This window comes from Haliotis cracherodii, unplaced genomic scaffold, assembly GCF_022045235.1.
Source record: "Haliotis cracherodii isolate W230 unplaced genomic scaffold, xgHalCrac1.p SCAF_13, whole genome shotgun sequence".
In the NCBI taxonomy this organism is placed as follows: domain Eukaryota; kingdom Metazoa; phylum Mollusca; class Gastropoda; order Lepetellida; family Haliotidae; genus Haliotis; species Haliotis cracherodii.
Genome location: NW_027266268.1, coordinates 14,739,091 through 14,757,064, shown reverse-complemented (window position 1 = coordinate 14,757,064; position 17,974 = coordinate 14,739,091). Strand labels below are relative to the sequence as shown.

The 17,974-nt window shown below is 39.2% G+C and overlaps 1 protein-coding gene across 3 annotated transcripts; it reads left to right on the top strand.

Annotated features, from left to right (window-relative positions):
* Positions 1–3,773: 3,773 nt before the first annotated feature.
* LOC139458957 (GDP-fucose protein O-fucosyltransferase 1-like) lies at positions 3,774–16,496 on the top strand. Of its 3 annotated transcripts, none has more exons than XM_071240393.1 (8): positions 3,774–3,850; positions 7,629–7,759; positions 8,989–9,104; positions 9,641–9,764; positions 11,797–11,974; positions 13,511–13,706; positions 15,059–15,286; positions 15,918–16,496. In XM_071240393.1, the coding sequence occupies exons 1-8, from the start codon at positions 3,831–3,833 to the stop codon at positions 16,104–16,106; spliced, it is 1,182 nt and encodes a 393-aa protein (XP_071096494.1). In that variant the 5' UTR covers positions 3,774–3,830; the 3' UTR covers positions 16,107–16,496. The 3 variants fall into 3 exon arrangements, with proteins under 3 accessions (XP_071096494.1, XP_071096495.1, XP_071096496.1); XM_071240394.1 differs by having other exon boundaries at positions 3,783–3,996; XM_071240395.1 differs by lacking the exons at positions 3,774–3,850; positions 7,629–7,759 and adding an exon at positions 8,738–8,760.
* Positions 16,497–17,974: the final 1,478 nt, after the last annotated feature.

The window sequence follows — 17,974 nt, the reverse complement described above, 5'->3', positions numbered from 1 at the left end:
TTAATATATTATATATGGACTTAGATATATCTTTACAATATTGTAAGATACAAGGTATTTTTAAAAGGGGGGTAAAAGGGAAATATCAATGTCCAATATAATTTTACTGCCTACAACACACAACATTTGGTTTTTCGGAAGGGGGAGGTCTGGACCCCCTGGAAAACACAAGCACCCTCAATAACCAGCTGTTGAAATACAGAAAAGATCAATACAATATCCAAGGCTACAGCAAGGCTGTCAAACAATGTTATTTTAATGCTTCAAACCAATGGATAAAAAAAAAATATCCCCACATTGACTTCAAAAATACAGAACCTATTTTTTACAATATTTCAATTAGAAATTCTTTATAATTGTGACTTTACACACATTGATTCCCATGCTCATTGAGTCAACACATGTTCCACTGTATACCAGGTGTGTGTTTTTAATTGTTAATTTGAAAGATTCATTTCCTTTAGGGAGATGTCGTAAAAGGCGACTAACGGGATCGGGTGGTCAGACTCGCTGACTTGGTTAATACATGTCATCGATCCCAATTGCGTGGGTCGATGCTCATGATATCAATTACTGGATTGTCTGGTCCAGACTCGATTATTTACAGACCACCGTCATATAGCTGGAATATTGCTGAGTGCGGCGTTAAACAACAAAACCAACCAACCAATTTTAGGGAGAAACGGACATGTGATGTTTGTTGTTTAACTCAGCACTCAGGAAATATTCCAGCTATACGACGGTGGAGTTTGGAAATGCATTTCTTCATACTCCAATGAACTCACACAAAGTGAGATTCAGTTCTATTATCTAACCTAAGCTATATCAATTTTCTGGCAACATGGTCATATTATGGATTGATAAGTTTCATATTTCAGAACCAGGTTTACATATCTGAGAAACACACACCGACCTTGGCAAGGTAATAACCAGGCAAAATAATCGTTATCGTTTATGACGGAACTGATTGGATTTTTATTCAATATAAATATGTATCAACTGGTCTCTCCAGTACTGGACAAATCCCGTTGTATTTTAGCCAGCTAAAATTAGCTATGTAGTAACCTTGGGTCAAATACCAGTCATAACCAATGCGAATGTTTATAGGACCGACTATTTGATATTTTAAAGGTCTCGTCGGGTTAAACGATAACAATAATTTACTGAATATGCTGGATGTCCTGAAAAAATGTGAGGGGGGGGGGGGGGGGGGGGTGCACAATTAAGATCTATTTATTGTCTTTGGTGGTAATTTATACAGAATTTTTTTTTTTTTTTTTTTTTTTTGGGCGGCGAATCCGTAGATAAGCAGGAGTGATTTCGTAGTAACGGTTCAGTTATATTGGTGGACTTCAATGATACTAATTACAAATGATTACTAACAGTATTAAGAAGAAGATGTTAGTTCGGTAAGTGGTTGGCGTGGATTACTGTACATATTATTATTATCATTATGTACAGATCAAAATAAAAAAAATGCAGCAAAGAAGGGTTTGGGTGATCCTGGCTGAGTCAGGCTGGTTGGGCTCATCATCGGCTCACGGCCCTTGCCCCCTCAACACGCAGCCCAGGCAGCGATTAAGAATTCTCCCAGGAAGATCTGCCTCGTCGAACCTACCCAGAACTTTTCGAACAATGTGAAGACTCAACAACACTGCAGACTTCTGCATTACCCAGATTGTCAGAAGGGTGGTATTCACAGCAGAAAACCCGGGTAAAAACCTAAGGCACCGAGAACAATGAGTCGGACAACTTGGTACTTGGGATGCAAGCGTGACATTTCGAAAGCTAGGTGTCGTGTCTTCCCTGAGTCTTGTCAATCACATTGGTGTCAAAAGGGACAGAAGATTCAATTTTATATTTGATTTCATTGGATTTATTAAAAAAAGGACAAGGTCGGCTTTGTTGGCCTTGGCTCGTTTAAGAAAACTTTGGAATACCTTGTTTCCACCATGATTCGTGACATGCTTCCTAAGAGGATCAGACAAATAAATGTGTGCAAAATTGCTCAATACAGCTCCATCATGAAGAGCCCCCACGTTAATTAAACCACGCCATCTCATTATAACTGGTAAATATAAGCGATGGTAGTGGTCCGAGACATCTTTAAAGAAGTCCCCAACAATGGAACATTTCTTCGTGGGTCTTGGTGATACATCTCCAGTGTGTGGTCTGGCATCTGGTTCGATTTTTAGAGTAGTTGAACCCATCAAGGAATACTTGTGGGGTTCCTCTCTGAAACTCAATGTACTCAACTCTGCGTATACCATCCATTGATGCTTTAAGAGTTTAAGAGTCCGCATTCTGCCTCAGCAATTGCGGCTGACCTACACATATCTATTGTGAGTTTTAGTATTAATTAAATTGCTCTTTATGTATTGATAAGATTTCTATTTTGGTATATTGATATGATTTCATTTTTTTATCTTTGGCTGCTATATATACTTTCGAGTAGCTGTCCATCTCTCAGAAATAGTTAGTTTGGCCTTCGCTATCCTCGTGGTTTAAGGAGATGTACGACAGATAGCTGATCTAACTGCAATTCTCGTCCTAATCGAGCCCAGGCTGGGGCATGGTCTTGACATTCCAGTAACAAGACAGCAATGAATTCGGGTTGATTGCAGGATGGGCATACCTTGTCATAGAGCTTTTTGTGACCGAGTCTGAGGCGTAAGAACTTTCCTTTCATTGAGTACGAGTATGACTTTTGGTGGATCTTGGGTTGAATTTTGTAGAGCCATCTGTCGATCTTACTTGCCACCCACAGGGCTTGCATTCTTTGGGCTATGGAGGCTTTGATTTTGCTTTTTAACTCAAGTTTACTGACGGGAATAGGCTGTATCTCCGCTTTGTCTAGAGCTAGCTTCGCCAGTGTGTCTACTTTTTAATTTCCAAGAAGTCTTTGGGAGACGGGACCCAACGCAGCTCGACCTCTTGCCCCTGTTTTTCGGATTTGTGAAATATCTCTATTTACCCATACTGCTTCCTCATGAGCTAATTTAGAAGTTTGGGTTGGAGATATCAACGATCATGATGTTAAACAGGATGGGGATTATGACGCTGCCTTGTGACGTGACCTATGGTCAGATAGCTGACAAATGGGATGTCTGACAATATGGGAGTGAATCGAGGGAAGAGCGAGGGTGGCGGGATCTATTGTCTGACATGATTCTTCGTGTGAGGGTGTCAATACCCTAAATTTCTTGTTTCGTACAAGCAACAACACCAAAGGAATAAGAAAGGACGGGTACAGGAAAAGTATTTGTGGCTTTGACTTTATTTGACGTTTGAAGCTCTGAATTCTTTTCTTAAGTCTACATTTATATTCTGTCCGAAATTTGTTTTTGATATGGGCATTCTGGAGTTTGTCTCTAACCTGCATTGATCCCTGATAGTAAGAATAGGCCTGACCTTCCACGAGATGGATGATGATGATGATTATTATTATTATTATTATTATTATTATTATTATTATTATTATGATTATTAAATGATTTAAAGGATTCTTTGTAATTAACCATAATAAATAAATAAATAACCACGTAAGTATATCGAAGCCTAATTAATAAATCATAATTCAGTTCTATTTCCCTATCGTATGTGTTTTGTCTACGAGTTCATCGTGGATTTTGTTGGTAGTGGCGACGAATTACGAATTCACCTACAGCCACACCAGCCCGTGGTGTCTCGAAGTCCTTTGAAATATTTCATGGTCCACACTGAAAGAGTCAAGAGAGAGTAGTCTCCCTTAGAAATCGCCTATTTCGTACACAAACAAATAAAGGTGCAACACGTGTACAGTTTGTGCAGGGCTTGTTGCTCGGGGAGTGATGCGACGGTTGCTGTACAGGTGAGTTGCATCGACAGGGGTCCAGGAAGTAGCGTGGGATATAATTTTGTCGCGTGCTGAACAACAGGTGCCCTGCTGGCGATACCGGTACAGGACTTCAGAAGCCGACACTGACGCCGGACACTTCCTCCTCACACTTAGAACAGGCAGGTGTTTTGGCATTGACAGTTTGTTGTGCTTTGTGCTAAAACGATGACAGTGCGGGTGCACTTCACAGCGCGTTCTTCGTTGCACTGTAAGTTTTTGTAGCGCTCAGTAAAAATATCATTCCTCCTGTCAATGGTGCTAGTGATACCGGTGATTGAAAAGTAACGATGCTCACCACCATGAAGGCATATATACTTGTTTAACAGTGGCAAGGACTCAAGTGGTCAGTGTTTCTACCATGAAGTTAAACGACCATGGATAATTAATGATTTAATCAATAAAATGTTTATGTTGCCATAAGTTCAGTATTAGACAATTAATAGATCTAATTAGGAGATAAACATACTGTGTTTTTAATGTAGAGCTAGGTTACCTGTAGATTTAACTGCGGTAAATTGAATTTGGAATCGAATGCGCAGCTTTAGGTTTCAAATGTTAAATTTAGCGTGGTTAAATCTACAGGTAGCCTAGCTCTACATTGAAAACGCAGCATGTTTATCTCCATTCTGCCATGACTAAATAAAATGCACACTCTTTGGTGTTAGCAAATAGATCTATATTAAGTGAAGTGGCATGGGTTGAGTCCAGTGTTTTGAGTGGGTTGTCGATCTGAATTATATAATCACCATCAACAGCCTGTAAGCAAAATTTGCCGCTGTATACGCTTAAGCAGTTTGTTTACACAGTAATACTTCACTTGAACATATGACAGGCATCAAAAGCATATAAGCATGGCAACTTGGTAAGCTAACATGAGGTGGGCACACCTAAAGAAAACTAAGCAACCTTTGCAAAGCTTTCGTTCTACACCGCACGTCACCATTATGATGTCATATCGCTCATTGTGATGCAAAAGATATGATGTCACAGTCGTATATAGAGAAGCACCAAATTCCAAGCTCTCTGCAGTTGTCCCCAAAACTTAAAATACATTCTCTTTGAAGATTTCTACTGTGTTTTCAGCACGAAATGTATTGCCACACATCCTTTGAATATTGTAGTAAATACAAATTTGCATTTTGTAACCTATAAGTGTAGATATATTTATTTAAATATGTCTACCAACAATGACTGCAAAAAGTACAATTCTATGAATATTAGCTTCAATCAGAGCTGTTTCAATCAGAGGGGATTTATTGTGATTTAATAGCCTCTGATTGACCAGTCAGAATCGAGTAATTTCCAAATTCATGGTAGAAGGTTCATTTACTAAATTAACATTAGATCTGTTGCCATAATCATATCACATGTTTACGTTATTAGCTGATAAGAGAACTGGTAGCAGCTAGGGAGTCTATATAAGATATATAAGATTGTACGTAGATGCCTTTATCGCAGATGCACAGTGATTGATTGATGTTAATATTGATTAACTTGAGTTAAATTTATTAAGGCTAACCATCTGTATATTTATGAAGATTTGAACGATTTATGTATTTTGGATGCATTCAACTAGAAAATCAATGAAACCAATAGCAGCTAACATTTAGAATAGTTTGGGTATCAGAACAACACCTTTAATCATGTTTATGAAACTGGGTTAATCAATGTGGCTGTCATGCCTTGATAATCAATAGCCTTTATTATCAGTATTGATAGGAATGGAATATTTCAATAAGTGACTGACTCATGAATATCATGGCTTGGCAGGGGGCACTTGTGGCCCAGTCGTCTAAGATGCCGCAATTCGCTGTGCAAAGTCCTTTGGGCACGCCAGAAACCTTTGATTGTGTGTTCGAATTCCTGTTCGCCCCAATTATGTTTCTAGGTTTGTCAGCACCATACCCGTGCTCGTGGGTTTCAACGAAGTGGTAAACGTCTGACACCTGCATCACCTCGGGCTTTCCTCCCACATTAAGCTGACGCACCGCGATATAACTGGAATACTGTTAAAAGCGGCGTTAAACCCAACTCCCTCACTCACTCACTAATGGCTTGGTGGAGGCAAAAAAGATGGAAAGAAGTCCAATGCCCCACCCTTATTTATGGGTGACTTCAAAGAAATAATGGACACGTGTACGGAAACACAGTAGCCATGGACCAGGCCCTTACTTATGCTTATTTTGCTCACCAGCTTCAACCTTTGACCATCATCATGTTTACATAACCCCTTCTTCTAGTAGTGTCTGCACAGGTAGTCGACCTTTCATTCTGACACTCTTCCCAGGAAGTAGAACAGTGGATTTCTTTGATGCTCGTTGTTGTTACAAAGTGCTGGAAACATAGACATTGCATTTTTCGCAAGATCAGCTTCACATGCCATACATCTAGATTTAGAAAATTAAGCGTGGTGTATTGAGTGATTGTATATATTCATCTCATAGTCAAACGCATATCTATGTGTTTGTGTGCATGACTGTGATATGTTAATGATATATGAAATGGTAAAAAAGTCAGAAATGCCACAATTTTATGTTTAGTGATGTGTGTAGTCTGGACTAATGGCTTACAACAACATGCGACATGGTCTATTGTATTGCTAAGCCTTTATTTGCCAAAATCTCACGAAGTCGACCAGGGGAATAACTTTCTCGTGCCCAGTCATTGGAAACTCGACTTCGTGTGTATGAACCCTTCCAGTGTTACTGCTTTTTCAACTCCCCTGAAACTAGGGTCTCTAAACATTTTTTTATCTTATTATGATCCGAGCAATGATGCATAGATAAGGTAAGGTGCTGGTTTGACATGGCTTACAGTGCAGCCACATTGCATGAAGAGTCAAGTCTTGTAAATCCAGCACTCGTTAATCCGACGATCAGCTTTATCCAATATGCTAATGATGGGAACCGATTAAATCAGTGCTATTAAGACCCGTTAATCCAACAGTCTTGCACTCCGACTCCGTCACACCTAATTTGCCATGAATTGCTGAAATCACTCATTAATCTGTCTTTTTAATCCGACACAGTGTTCAGCGTGATCTGTGATCATCTGCCCACATGTACAAAGTCCCGTGTTTTGATGCGAGCTGAGTAGGCTGGTAACTGCATATTACAACGGCTGCAGAGAACAAAATAGACAATGAATGCTTTAAATAAAGAAAACAGGATTATTAACATGCTTAGATAACCTCAATCTCATTAAAATCGGATAGAAGTTCTCGCTATCGCCGAGGACATCCCATTACAGGTCACGTCAGAACAACCTTTCGCAAAAACTATGACCGGCCAATGAAATGACTCACAGGAAGTCAATGTTAGCCTCGAAGAAAGCAGCTTTCTTAAGCTTTGCTGTACCAGTTTCAAACAGGCTACTTCCATTCAAAACTATGCTTTTTAAAGTATTTTGAATATGTCATACACTCTGTAACGGTTGTTTTGTGTTATGCTTTAGAGGTTGCATGTTTAGTTAACACATTCCGCTAACAATGTAACATTTGAAATGTGATGTTTTCCCTTAACTCAGTCATTTCTGCATATATAATCACATTTGATATGCAGTAAGTATGTAGTATACAGACTAGAATAATGTGTTTTTAGCATGTTTAGTATGAATTATTTCTTTGACCAAATACTACCTTTGACCTTCACATTACCCCTTACTCTCCTCTGAAACCTCTGGTTTTATGAAGCTGTCATCCAGGGTTTATTCTGTAGATGTGTTGTTATGGTAACCAAGTCCTGTTTTCCAGGTTTCCAAGCAAGATGTGCCTTCCTCCAGTGATGATCACCCTGACAGTGTTCCTCATCTTCACCTGCATCGGTCAGCTCAATTCAGAGGAAGTGGACAGCAATGGCTATATTGCTTATTGTCCTTGTATGGGTACGTCTCTAGTGGTTACAGCACTGGCTATATTGATTATTTTCCTTGTATGGGTATGTCTCTAGTGGTCACAGCACTGGCTATATTGCTTATTGTCCTTGTATGGGTACGTCTCTAGTGGTCGCAGTACTGGCTATATTGCTTATTGTCCTTGTATGGGTATGTCTCTAGTGGTCACAGCTCTGGCTATATTGCTTATTGTCCTTGTATGGGTACGTCTTTAGTGGTTACAGCATTGGCTATATTGCTTATTTTCCTTGTATGGGTACGTCTTTAGTGGTTACAGCATTGGCTATATTGCTTATTTTCCTTGTATGGGTACGTCTTTAGTGGTTACAGCATTGGCTATATTGCTTATTTTCCTTGTATGGGTACGTCTTTAGTGGTTACAGCACTGGCTATATTGCTTATTTTCCTTGTATGGGTATGTCTCTAGTGGTCACAGCATTGGCTATATTGCTTATTTTCCTTGTATGGGTATGTCTCTAGTGGTCACAGCACTGGCTATATTGCTTATTGTCCTTGTATGGGTACGTCTCTAGTGGTCGCAGTACTGGCTATATTGCTTATTGTCCTTGTATGGGTATGTCTCTAGTGGTCACAGCTCTGGCTATATTGCTTATTGTCCTTGTATGGGTACGTCTTTAGTGGTTACAGCATTGGCTATATTGCTTATTTTCCTTGTATGGGTACGTCTTTAGTGGTTACAGCATTGGCTATATTGCTTATTTTCCTTGTATGGGTACGTCTTTAGTGGTTACAGCACTGGCTATAGTGCTTATTGTCCTTGTATGGGTACGTCTCTAGTGGTCACAGCACTGGCTATATTGCTTATTGTCCTTGTATGGGTACGTCACTAGTGGTTATGGCAATGGCTATATTGCTTATCGTCCTTGTATGGGTACGTCTCTAGTGGTTATGGCACTATATTGCTTAGTGTCCTTGTATGGGTATGTCTAGTGGTTAGAGCACTGGCTATATTGCTTATTGTCCTTGTATGGGTACGTCTCTTGTGGTCACAGCAAACCGAAAGTGGCACCAGACCGTGGGGATATGTCATCTCCTGAAGACTCTTGTTTCAATACAAATCATTTGCACATGTAGCAGTTATGTGCATTTCGATTCCATTTGTTCCTGAAAACCAAAATACAGCAGTGCCAGTTGAGAGTTCCTCCATGCCAATGGGTGCTGAGTTACTTCAATTCTGATTTATTTCTCATATTTTTCAGGGAGGTTTGGAAACCAAGCAGACCAGTTCTTGGGAGCTCTGCGATTTGCAGCCTCTGTCAACCGTACCCTTATACTTCCTCCATGGGTAGAATATCGCAGATACGAGACAAGATCTGTAAGTCTGACATGGAACATTTGAAAACGCCACTCTGTCTTTTTGTTTGTTTGTTTGTTGTTTGATTGTTCAATGCCACAGTCAGCAATATGCCAGCTATAAGGCGGTGATCTGTAAATATTCTGTAAAAAGTCTGGACCAGACAATACAGTGATTGACATCATGAGCATCGATCCACGGAATTGGCTACAATCATATGCATCTATCAAGTCAGCGAGCCTGACCATCCGATCCCATTAGTCACCTCTTACGACAAGCATAGTCGCCTTTTACGGCAAGTATGCGTTGGTGAAGAACTGTTTGACTCTTATTCTGAAAACCATGTGTTCTTGACCAAAGGAGTTAGTGCTTGATTACTTAGTGTAATGATCCCCTGAACTGAAAATTCCCAACTGAAAAATAGCCTGTAATAATATAATATGTATAATAGCTAAAATGGATAGAATTATCATTCAAATGCAGTCTCTGGTTTAGAGGCTGAAACTTATATGTTGCAATGGCCTGAGATTTGTCACTTTCATTTCTCTCTCAAACAGGTCCAGGTGGCTTTCGATACATACTTCAAAGTTAGCGAGGTAGCCAAGTTCCATCGTGTCATCACCATGGACCGATTTATGAAGAAGCTGGCACCAACAGTCTGGCCGCCAGGGCAGCGCATATGTACGTACACTCCAAGTCACTGTAGAACCATTGACAACAATAACTCCAATATTAACTCACTCGATGTTTTGTTACTCGTCGTCTAAATTCATCAGCCAATAATGACAAGAGCGATGACTGTAGTTCAAAACATGGTATCTTTACCAAATCCTCAGCCACAACTGACTACTGACTAACTGGCATTACCATGACAACATGATACACATGCAAATGACATCACGATAAATACAAAATCTGTCTATTTAGCTATCAGCTAAAGGTTGCACGGGAATCACGCACGTACGAATACGGTGTGAGCGTAGGGCGTCTCAACGTGGTTCAAATGTGTTATATGGCCCTGTGACGCAGGGGTAGCATTATGCAGATGGCTATTTCAATGAATGCTCGTTTCACCTGTGATGAACAGGTCTGGTTGTTGATGAAATATAGTGATAGCTAAATAGACAGATTTTGACAGATGCACTGATTGCCTTTAAATGTGATATCCAGTTATGTATGACTGTTTAATAATCTCATACCAACTTTGACAGGAGTAGGTCTGATAGTTTTTCAGATATTGTAGTAAATGTCGGTACTTTAAATTACCATCCAGACTATACCCTGGTACCCGAGATAGGTACACAATGTCCGATTCGGAAACGTTTGACCATATTCCTGTCAAAATAAATTTAGATACACGTATAAACTGATCTGGTCATGCATACACTGAAGTTAACTGAAGTTATTATGCAAACATATAAAGTCAGAAGGAATGTGAACATTTGTCACTTGTAGTGTAACCATAGAGTGCTAGATAATTTTTGCTATTAAACAATATAATCATGTGACTAACCACGTCCTGTGGGTACCCGGGTCTTACTCAGTACCCCTGACCCGAGTACCCGAGTTACCCGTCCCAGCCGCACTAAGGATACATGATCATACATTCTACACTGTGTGAGATGGAACAAACTGTCTGTTTACAAAGGGGAATAAATCGTGTAACCCTTCTTGCATACCACTAATAATAAAGTTACCACATAACATGATTCACTCACTCAGTTAAACAGAAATACACAGGGTCCTTGTCATGACTCTGATGTTAGAAATTCAGTCACTAGATTCAAATAGTCTAGCAACTAACCTCCATGACACTACCCCTAAAGAGGAGAGAATATCTGTTCCTTTCATGTGGGATTGGTCAGTGTTTGTGGTCCATTGTGCATGTTGTAGTTATGTGGATTTAGCCATTTTAGTTCACCAGTTAGTTTTTGTTTTACTGACATTTTGTAGAGTTGCTGTGACATTGTATTGTGTCTGATCGACATTTTGTGTCTGAATGACATTATGTTGTGTCTGACTGACATTATGTTGTGTCTAAATGACATTATGTTGTGTCTGAATGACATTATGTGGTGTCTAAATGATATTATGTTGCGTCTGAATAACATGTTGTGTCTGAATTACATGTTATGTCTGATTGACATGTTGTCTGAATGAAATTATGTTGTATCTGAATGACACTATGTTGTCCAACTGACATAATGTTGTGTCTGATTGACATTGTTGTCTAACTGACATTATGTTGTCTGAATGACATTAGGTTGTGTCTAAATGATGTTATGTTGTGTTTGAATGATGTTATATTGTTTCTGAAAGATGTTATGTTGTATCTGAATGTTATGTTGTGTCTGAATGTTATGTTGTGTCTGAATGTTGTCATGTTGTCTGAATGATATGTTGTGTCTGAATGCTATGTTGTGTCTGAATGTTGTTATGTTGTGTCTGAATGGCATGTTGACTCTGAATGATGTTATGTTGTGTCTGATGTTATGTTGTGTTTGAATGTTGTTATGTTGTATTTGAATGACACTATGTTCTATAATTGACATGATGTTGTCTGAATGGCATTATGTTGTGTCTGAATGGCATGCTCTGTCTGAATGACATTATCATCATTATGTTGTGTCTGACATAATATATGATCTGGTGTACAGAGTGTTGTGTCTGAATGGCATGTGTTGTGTCTGACATGTGTTCTGTTTGTTTGCAGCATTCTGTCACAGTGAGCGGACCTACGGAGACAAAGAGAACGACTGTAATGCAAAAGATGGCAACCCATTTGAATCCTTTTGGGATACATTCAATATCGACTTTGACAAGTCAGAGTTCTTTTCCCCTCTCTATTATGAAACTGAGAATGCCCATGAAATGAAACGCTGGCAGAAAAGGTAGGTAGTTGCTATTGGTAACCGTTGTCATTTAGTGAGTAGAAATTGTCCGATGTAATTATATGCTCTCTGGTTTGGTTCTTCTGTAACCATGGTAACTGAAGTTGCTCATTATTCTAGCTCACGGTAAGACGTCCGCCTCCCTTGAAAATGCAACAGGCAGTGACTAACACATATGCAGAGCAATTCTAAGCCAACGTGATACCAAACATTATGTGATTAGATGAGAAAATCAGAGCTGACATTGTCAGTCAGTTGGGATGGAGTTCCCTCCCTTGATTCAACCCAAACCAATATATTTCTTGTTTTGCTGATCCATTTTATATAATATTGTGGGTTCTTTTAAATGACACTTTATGAACAAAAAATGAAATCGCTACTACACAAAGTTCTTGAGTAACAATATTATGGCTGAAGTGAAGTGGAATTTCAAATTGACAATCGATCTATATCAACTTGACTGTGGGAAAGTAGTCAAGTGTTTGTGATCGTAACCGTCAGTTGGTTGCGTTGTCATCTCATGGTTGTAAAGTGCCTAGTGTAGTGGTTGCACATTGACCTGTGCACAGCGCACAAATCGGGGGAAGTTTAGCAATGTCGGTTACGGAGAGTCCTTGAATGGGTGACTGCGATTCGGCAGCTTAGCTCCTGAGAGTTTAGAACTAGGGCTTCGGTCCTGCCCCACACTGAAGCACATGTAGCACATGTGGTGTCTCCGGTGGCAAGTGACTTTGTTCCAAATGTGCCTCTGTTCACCCAGTTGTGAATGGGTACCCGGTAGGATGAGATGACAAAGTGGTTGTTAACCTTCTTGTGCTTTGGTTGTATGATCCCCAGGAAGCTGAGAATGATTGTTGAATGCACATTGATCCAGGGACCGGGTAATAATAACGCTTTGAGCATGCCCCTATGTGATGTGGAGATATACGCAATATAAATGGCCACCTACTATACTATAGCTGTGGCTGGTGGCAGCTTAAGTATAGAGAACTGAGCCAATGGGCTATCCTTGGGAGGAGCTTGGCACAATCTGTCTTGTCGGCATATATCAAAAATATTCTAAGGAATCTAAAAAATCACAGTGAAAACTGCAAGAGGGAAGTTGGGTGTTTTTATGCTCGTCTGCAATCTCTAACCAATCTAAGGGTAGGTAGAATAGGTCTTCAGCAGCCCATGCTTGCCATAACACTATGCTTGTCATATAAAGAGGCGACTAACGAGATTGGGTGGTCAGAATCGCTGACTTGGTTGATGCATGTCATCGTATCGCAATTGCATGGATCGATGCTCATGATGTCAATCACTCGATTGTCTGGACCAGACTCAATTATTTAAAGACAGCCATCATATAGCTGGAATATTGCTGATTGCGTTGTTAAACAACAAACAAACAAACGATCAAGCCATGAAATTCCAGCCTAGTTCAGCAAAGGTGGAAACTGGACTTTTACAGTCAGTTAACTCCCTTGCCTCAGGAAGATGTTAAACAGCACACAAATTATCCTTCACAATTGGTTTTATTGTTGTCATTGGCAGATACCCTGGAGACAAGTACCCAGTACTTGCCTTCACTGGCCCGCCCGGAGCCTTCCCCGTCCAACGGACAGATGTCCCACTACAGAAATATGTCCGCTGGTCGGACAAATATGAGAAAATGGCAAACGATTTCATCGCTAAAAATATGAAAGACAAGCCTTTTATTGGGATTCATCTCAGGAATGGGGTCGATTTTGTAAGTTCTTTGCCCTTTTCAGACTATGTATAGTTGATGTGATAGTTTCACTCAAATGTATATGGCACTGTTTAGATACCAAGGGATTTATTTTATTTTATTTTGTATTCTATTTTAACGTACTTAATTCAATACCTTACATGTTTCAACTGAGATGTTTTTGCAAACAATACCAATTGTCCAAGTGAGTTCTCCAAGTTCTGCATGGGTTCAAAATACATCAGTTTGGCTTAAAAAATTAAAAAAGTTGGTTCTCAGGCAATGACTATTGAAAATATAGTGCGGGCGGGCGTTGTTTTTATTTTTTGTTGTTGTTGTTCAAACTCGTACGAGTATGTAACCAAATAAACATTACCACCATCAATAAATAATAAGCATACCACTGCATACCACACGAGATACCAAGTAAAGCAGTGTAGGTGTTATATTGGATCGCGTTGTTTTTAAGTATTAGGATTTTTTTTTTAAATAGAAATAAAAACGAAACGTACAGCAGACTTTATGATGATGCGGGCGGTGCATGAGAACGAAGACTATTATTCTTTTAGCCTAACGGTTTGCTATTTTATACGTTTTTTTGTGGTGATAGCAGAATATCTGTTAGTCTGTCATTTCTAGAACATAACTCATCATCCATTGACTGTTGCTTGTACACACAACAAACAGGTGCAGTGTTCCTGCTGGCTTATGAAACTGCCAGTCTTCGTGGACTGATGACTCTAAAAAATTACCACTCACCCCTAATTTTTGTCAGTCCCAACTTCAACAAATGAAAATATGTATGAAAATTACCAGGTTATAATTCTTTATAATTTTTTCAACATCATGTTCAGTGCAATAACGTCCTCTCTGAAGTAAGATCTGTAGTTAGATCTACACGTCATTCATACAAAGTACAGTCACAATTTTCTCTTCTTTTTTTTTTATATTTTGAGACGAAGTCATGACAAATATATTACCGGTATTTACTTTGAAGAAAAGGGAATTATTTTTTGCGCTAAAAATTGATAAGGGGAAACCCTTATGGTAACAGACAAGCTGACTTTTTTTAAATATTATATAGGTTTTGTTCAACAACCAAGATTTATAAGGTACTTCATTTGCTGGTTCAAAGGGACTGGCAGTCACATGACTTACCAGGCCAAGCCTAATTTTACAGGTAAACAGAAACACTGAGGTGTTGAAGGAAAGCGGTTTCTGGATTTACCATGAGAAACATTACCAAAAGACCTTTCCAGCATATCCAGAGGCTCTTTTCCAAGGAGAGCAGTTTTCTGGGTGGTAGTGACCTTGATACCATATTTCTGTTGCAGACATTCTAATGCAATATCTTTTTCGCTGCTCTGTTGCAGAAAAGAGCGTGTGAATACATGGACAGCTCCAACAACATGTTCGCATCTCCTCAGTGCACCGGCTACAGGGGAGAAAAGGGCAAGGCTACCAAGGAAACATGTTACCCGTCCGATAAAAGTGTTGTTAAGGAGGTCAAGGCTGAGGTCAAAAGGTTAAACGCTGGTACGGTTTTCGTCGCCACAGATGATAGAGATTTAATAGATGTCATGCAGAAGGCCATGAAAAAGGTATATTTTCACAATGATGGTAGTTGTATGTGGGTTCAAAGTATCCCATTCTTGTCTCCCCTTGGTTTACTTGTGTTTGTTTGTTTGCTTGTTTGTTGTTTAACGCCACACTCAGCAATATTCAAGCTATATGGCAGCGGTCTGTAAATAATCGAGTCTGGACCAGATGATCCAGTGATTGATGTCATGAGCATTGATCCACACAATTGGGATACAATGACTCTTACGACAAGCAGTCGCCTTTTACAGCAAGCGTGGGTTGCTGAAGACTTATTAGAGCCCGGATCTTCACATATTATTGAAAAATTGCTAGAAGCAGCGTTAAACCATATACTATGTTTTAGTGATGCAACAGTTACATCCCCTTTATGTAGTTCAAATAACCACTAATTTTTAATTTGACAGGACACCTAATTTTGCACTGGGTAGAATTTAGAATAAAAAAGACTCTAAAAAAAGATATGTTAGTGAAGGGGTCGAGTCTGATTTTCTTTGAACATTTGAAGAAAAAATGTTTGAAAAAGTTGTGTACCCAAACAACATTGTTTTCAATTAATTGAATTAAAGCAGTAGTAAATTATTAAAAATATAATCTGAGCCATGTTTATTTCATTTCATTTTCCTATTTCAGGTTAAGTTTGTGAAGCAGGGAAGTCCGGCCAGCCCTCACCTTGACCTTGCTATTCTGGGCAAGGCGGACCACTTCATAGGAAACTGTATCTCAACATTCACAGCATTTGCCAAGCGGGAGCGAGACACCAAAGGGTTGTCCTCATCTTTCTGGGCTTTTGAACCCAAACAGAAAAAAGATGAATTATGATGACCTTTTTGTGTTCATTTTATTCAAATTTAATCTGTTGGTTGCTTTGATGCTGTTTTTTATTGAGAGAATCTGTGATTGCTCTGAAATGTGTCCAGTGATATTTGTCCTTCATATTTGTTGTGTAGGATGAAAAGAAGAACAATTAGGACAGGTCAGTTTTATTTTATTTCAAAAATATTTTGGTCAATAAGTCAAAATACCGTATTCAACGTAATAAGTGCCTCGCTCTAATAAGTACCCTCGGCGATATTTTCTAATATATTGGCTAGTGAACAATCCCAATTAGCACCCCTTCCGATTGATCAATGCACACAAACTTATTTATTCGCGTATAATACGCTCTCGTGTGTTATATGCACCAATAATTATGGGCAATTAAATTCTGGAAAAATACATCTGTCGTATTTAAATATTTCTGTGTGTCAGCATAAACCTCGAAATTTACATTCACCATTTACCAAAATAATATTCTAATAAGAGCCCCCAATTTCTAGTTTTGAGAGTGCCCTGGTCGAATATGGTAATTGTTTAAAGTGTCGTCAGGATTGAGCTTTTTTCTCCAGAGACCTTTGATATCTGACAAAAATACAAACAAAAAAGATCAAATTAATCCTGTTTTTTATGGACCTACTTTTCAAGTATATTTTTCTACTTTTCCAACATGTTAGGTAGGCTCATCCATAAAACACGAAAGTGTGCTACCATGGTTACTGGGGCCTTCTGAATAATGCATATACAAAGCATGTCCTCGTATCTCAACGGCATAGACTGATGCTCAAGATGTCAATTACTGGATTGTCTGGTCCATACTTGATTATTTACAGAGCATCGTCATATAACTGGAATATTGCTGAGTGCGGCGTTAAACAACAAACAAAAATATACAAAGATAATCAATTTTGCTCCTTTCACTCAGAATAATCTTGACATGAAAATGTTATAACTGGAGACTAAAAGGCAATTTGTGGTTTCTACACACTGCTCACATCCATGAGATGATCTTCAGGATATATGTTCATTTCGCTTTGTGAAACACAATTGAGTCAGATGTAGCTAATATGATACAACAGTGAAGTCAGATGCACTATCCAGTTATGGTGCTTAAATACAGTGAGATGTTGGAAATTCTAACAAATAAAAATATGCGAAATTTTCCATAGATTGAGACAAAACAATCAAGTGCCAATATAAGTGTGAATGAGGTGTAAGCCCGGAAAAGTTACATTGGTACAATGTGTGAAGCCCATTTCTGGTGTCCCCCGCCGTGATATTGCTGGAATATTGCCAAAAGTGACGTAAAAAACATACTGTCTCGCTCGCTTTGCTTGATTCATTAATTAAAAACAGCAACTACGCCACATGGTGCCACAATTTGCTGTGCAGAGTTGCGTCACTTGGGCACACCAGAAACCTTTGGTTGTGGGTTTGAATCCCGGTTCTCTCCGATTATGTTTCTAGGTTTGTCTGCACCATACCCTTGCTCATGGGTTTCACTGAAGTGGTAAACGTCTGAGACCTGCATCACTTCGGGCTTTCCTCCCGCATTAAGCTGACATGCCGCAATAAGACTGGAATACTGTTGAAAGCGGCAGTAAACCCAACTCACTGTATTATATTGATGCTGCTGTAAATAAACTGACTAAAAGCAATCCATTGGCTTATCTGGAGGGAACTGAAGATATAACATGAATCTCGCTCACCTACGCCATTACCAACCTCAACTGTTTAACCTGTACTCTTGTCTCAGAGTTTGTACAATAACTGTCTCTCAGGCTTAAAAAAATGAAAGAAATGGTTCTCAGGCAATGACTTTTAAAACAAAAGTGGGGGTGGGTTGTGTTTTTAAATTTTTTTTGCTTAATTGT

Bases quoted from the DNA above. Each gene is read 5' to 3' on its own strand.
- LOC139458957 (XM_071240393.1), top strand. From the start codon at position 3,831: ATGCGACGGTTGCTGTACAG. The intron at 7,760-8,988 runs GTACGTCTCTAG...CATATTTTTCAG, and splicing joins TGCTTATTGTCCTTGTATGG to GGAGGTTTGGAAACCAAGCA. The intron at 13,707-15,058 runs GTAAGTTCTTTG...GCTCTGTTGCAG, and splicing joins TCAGGAATGGGGTCGATTTT to AAAAGAGCGTGTGAATACAT.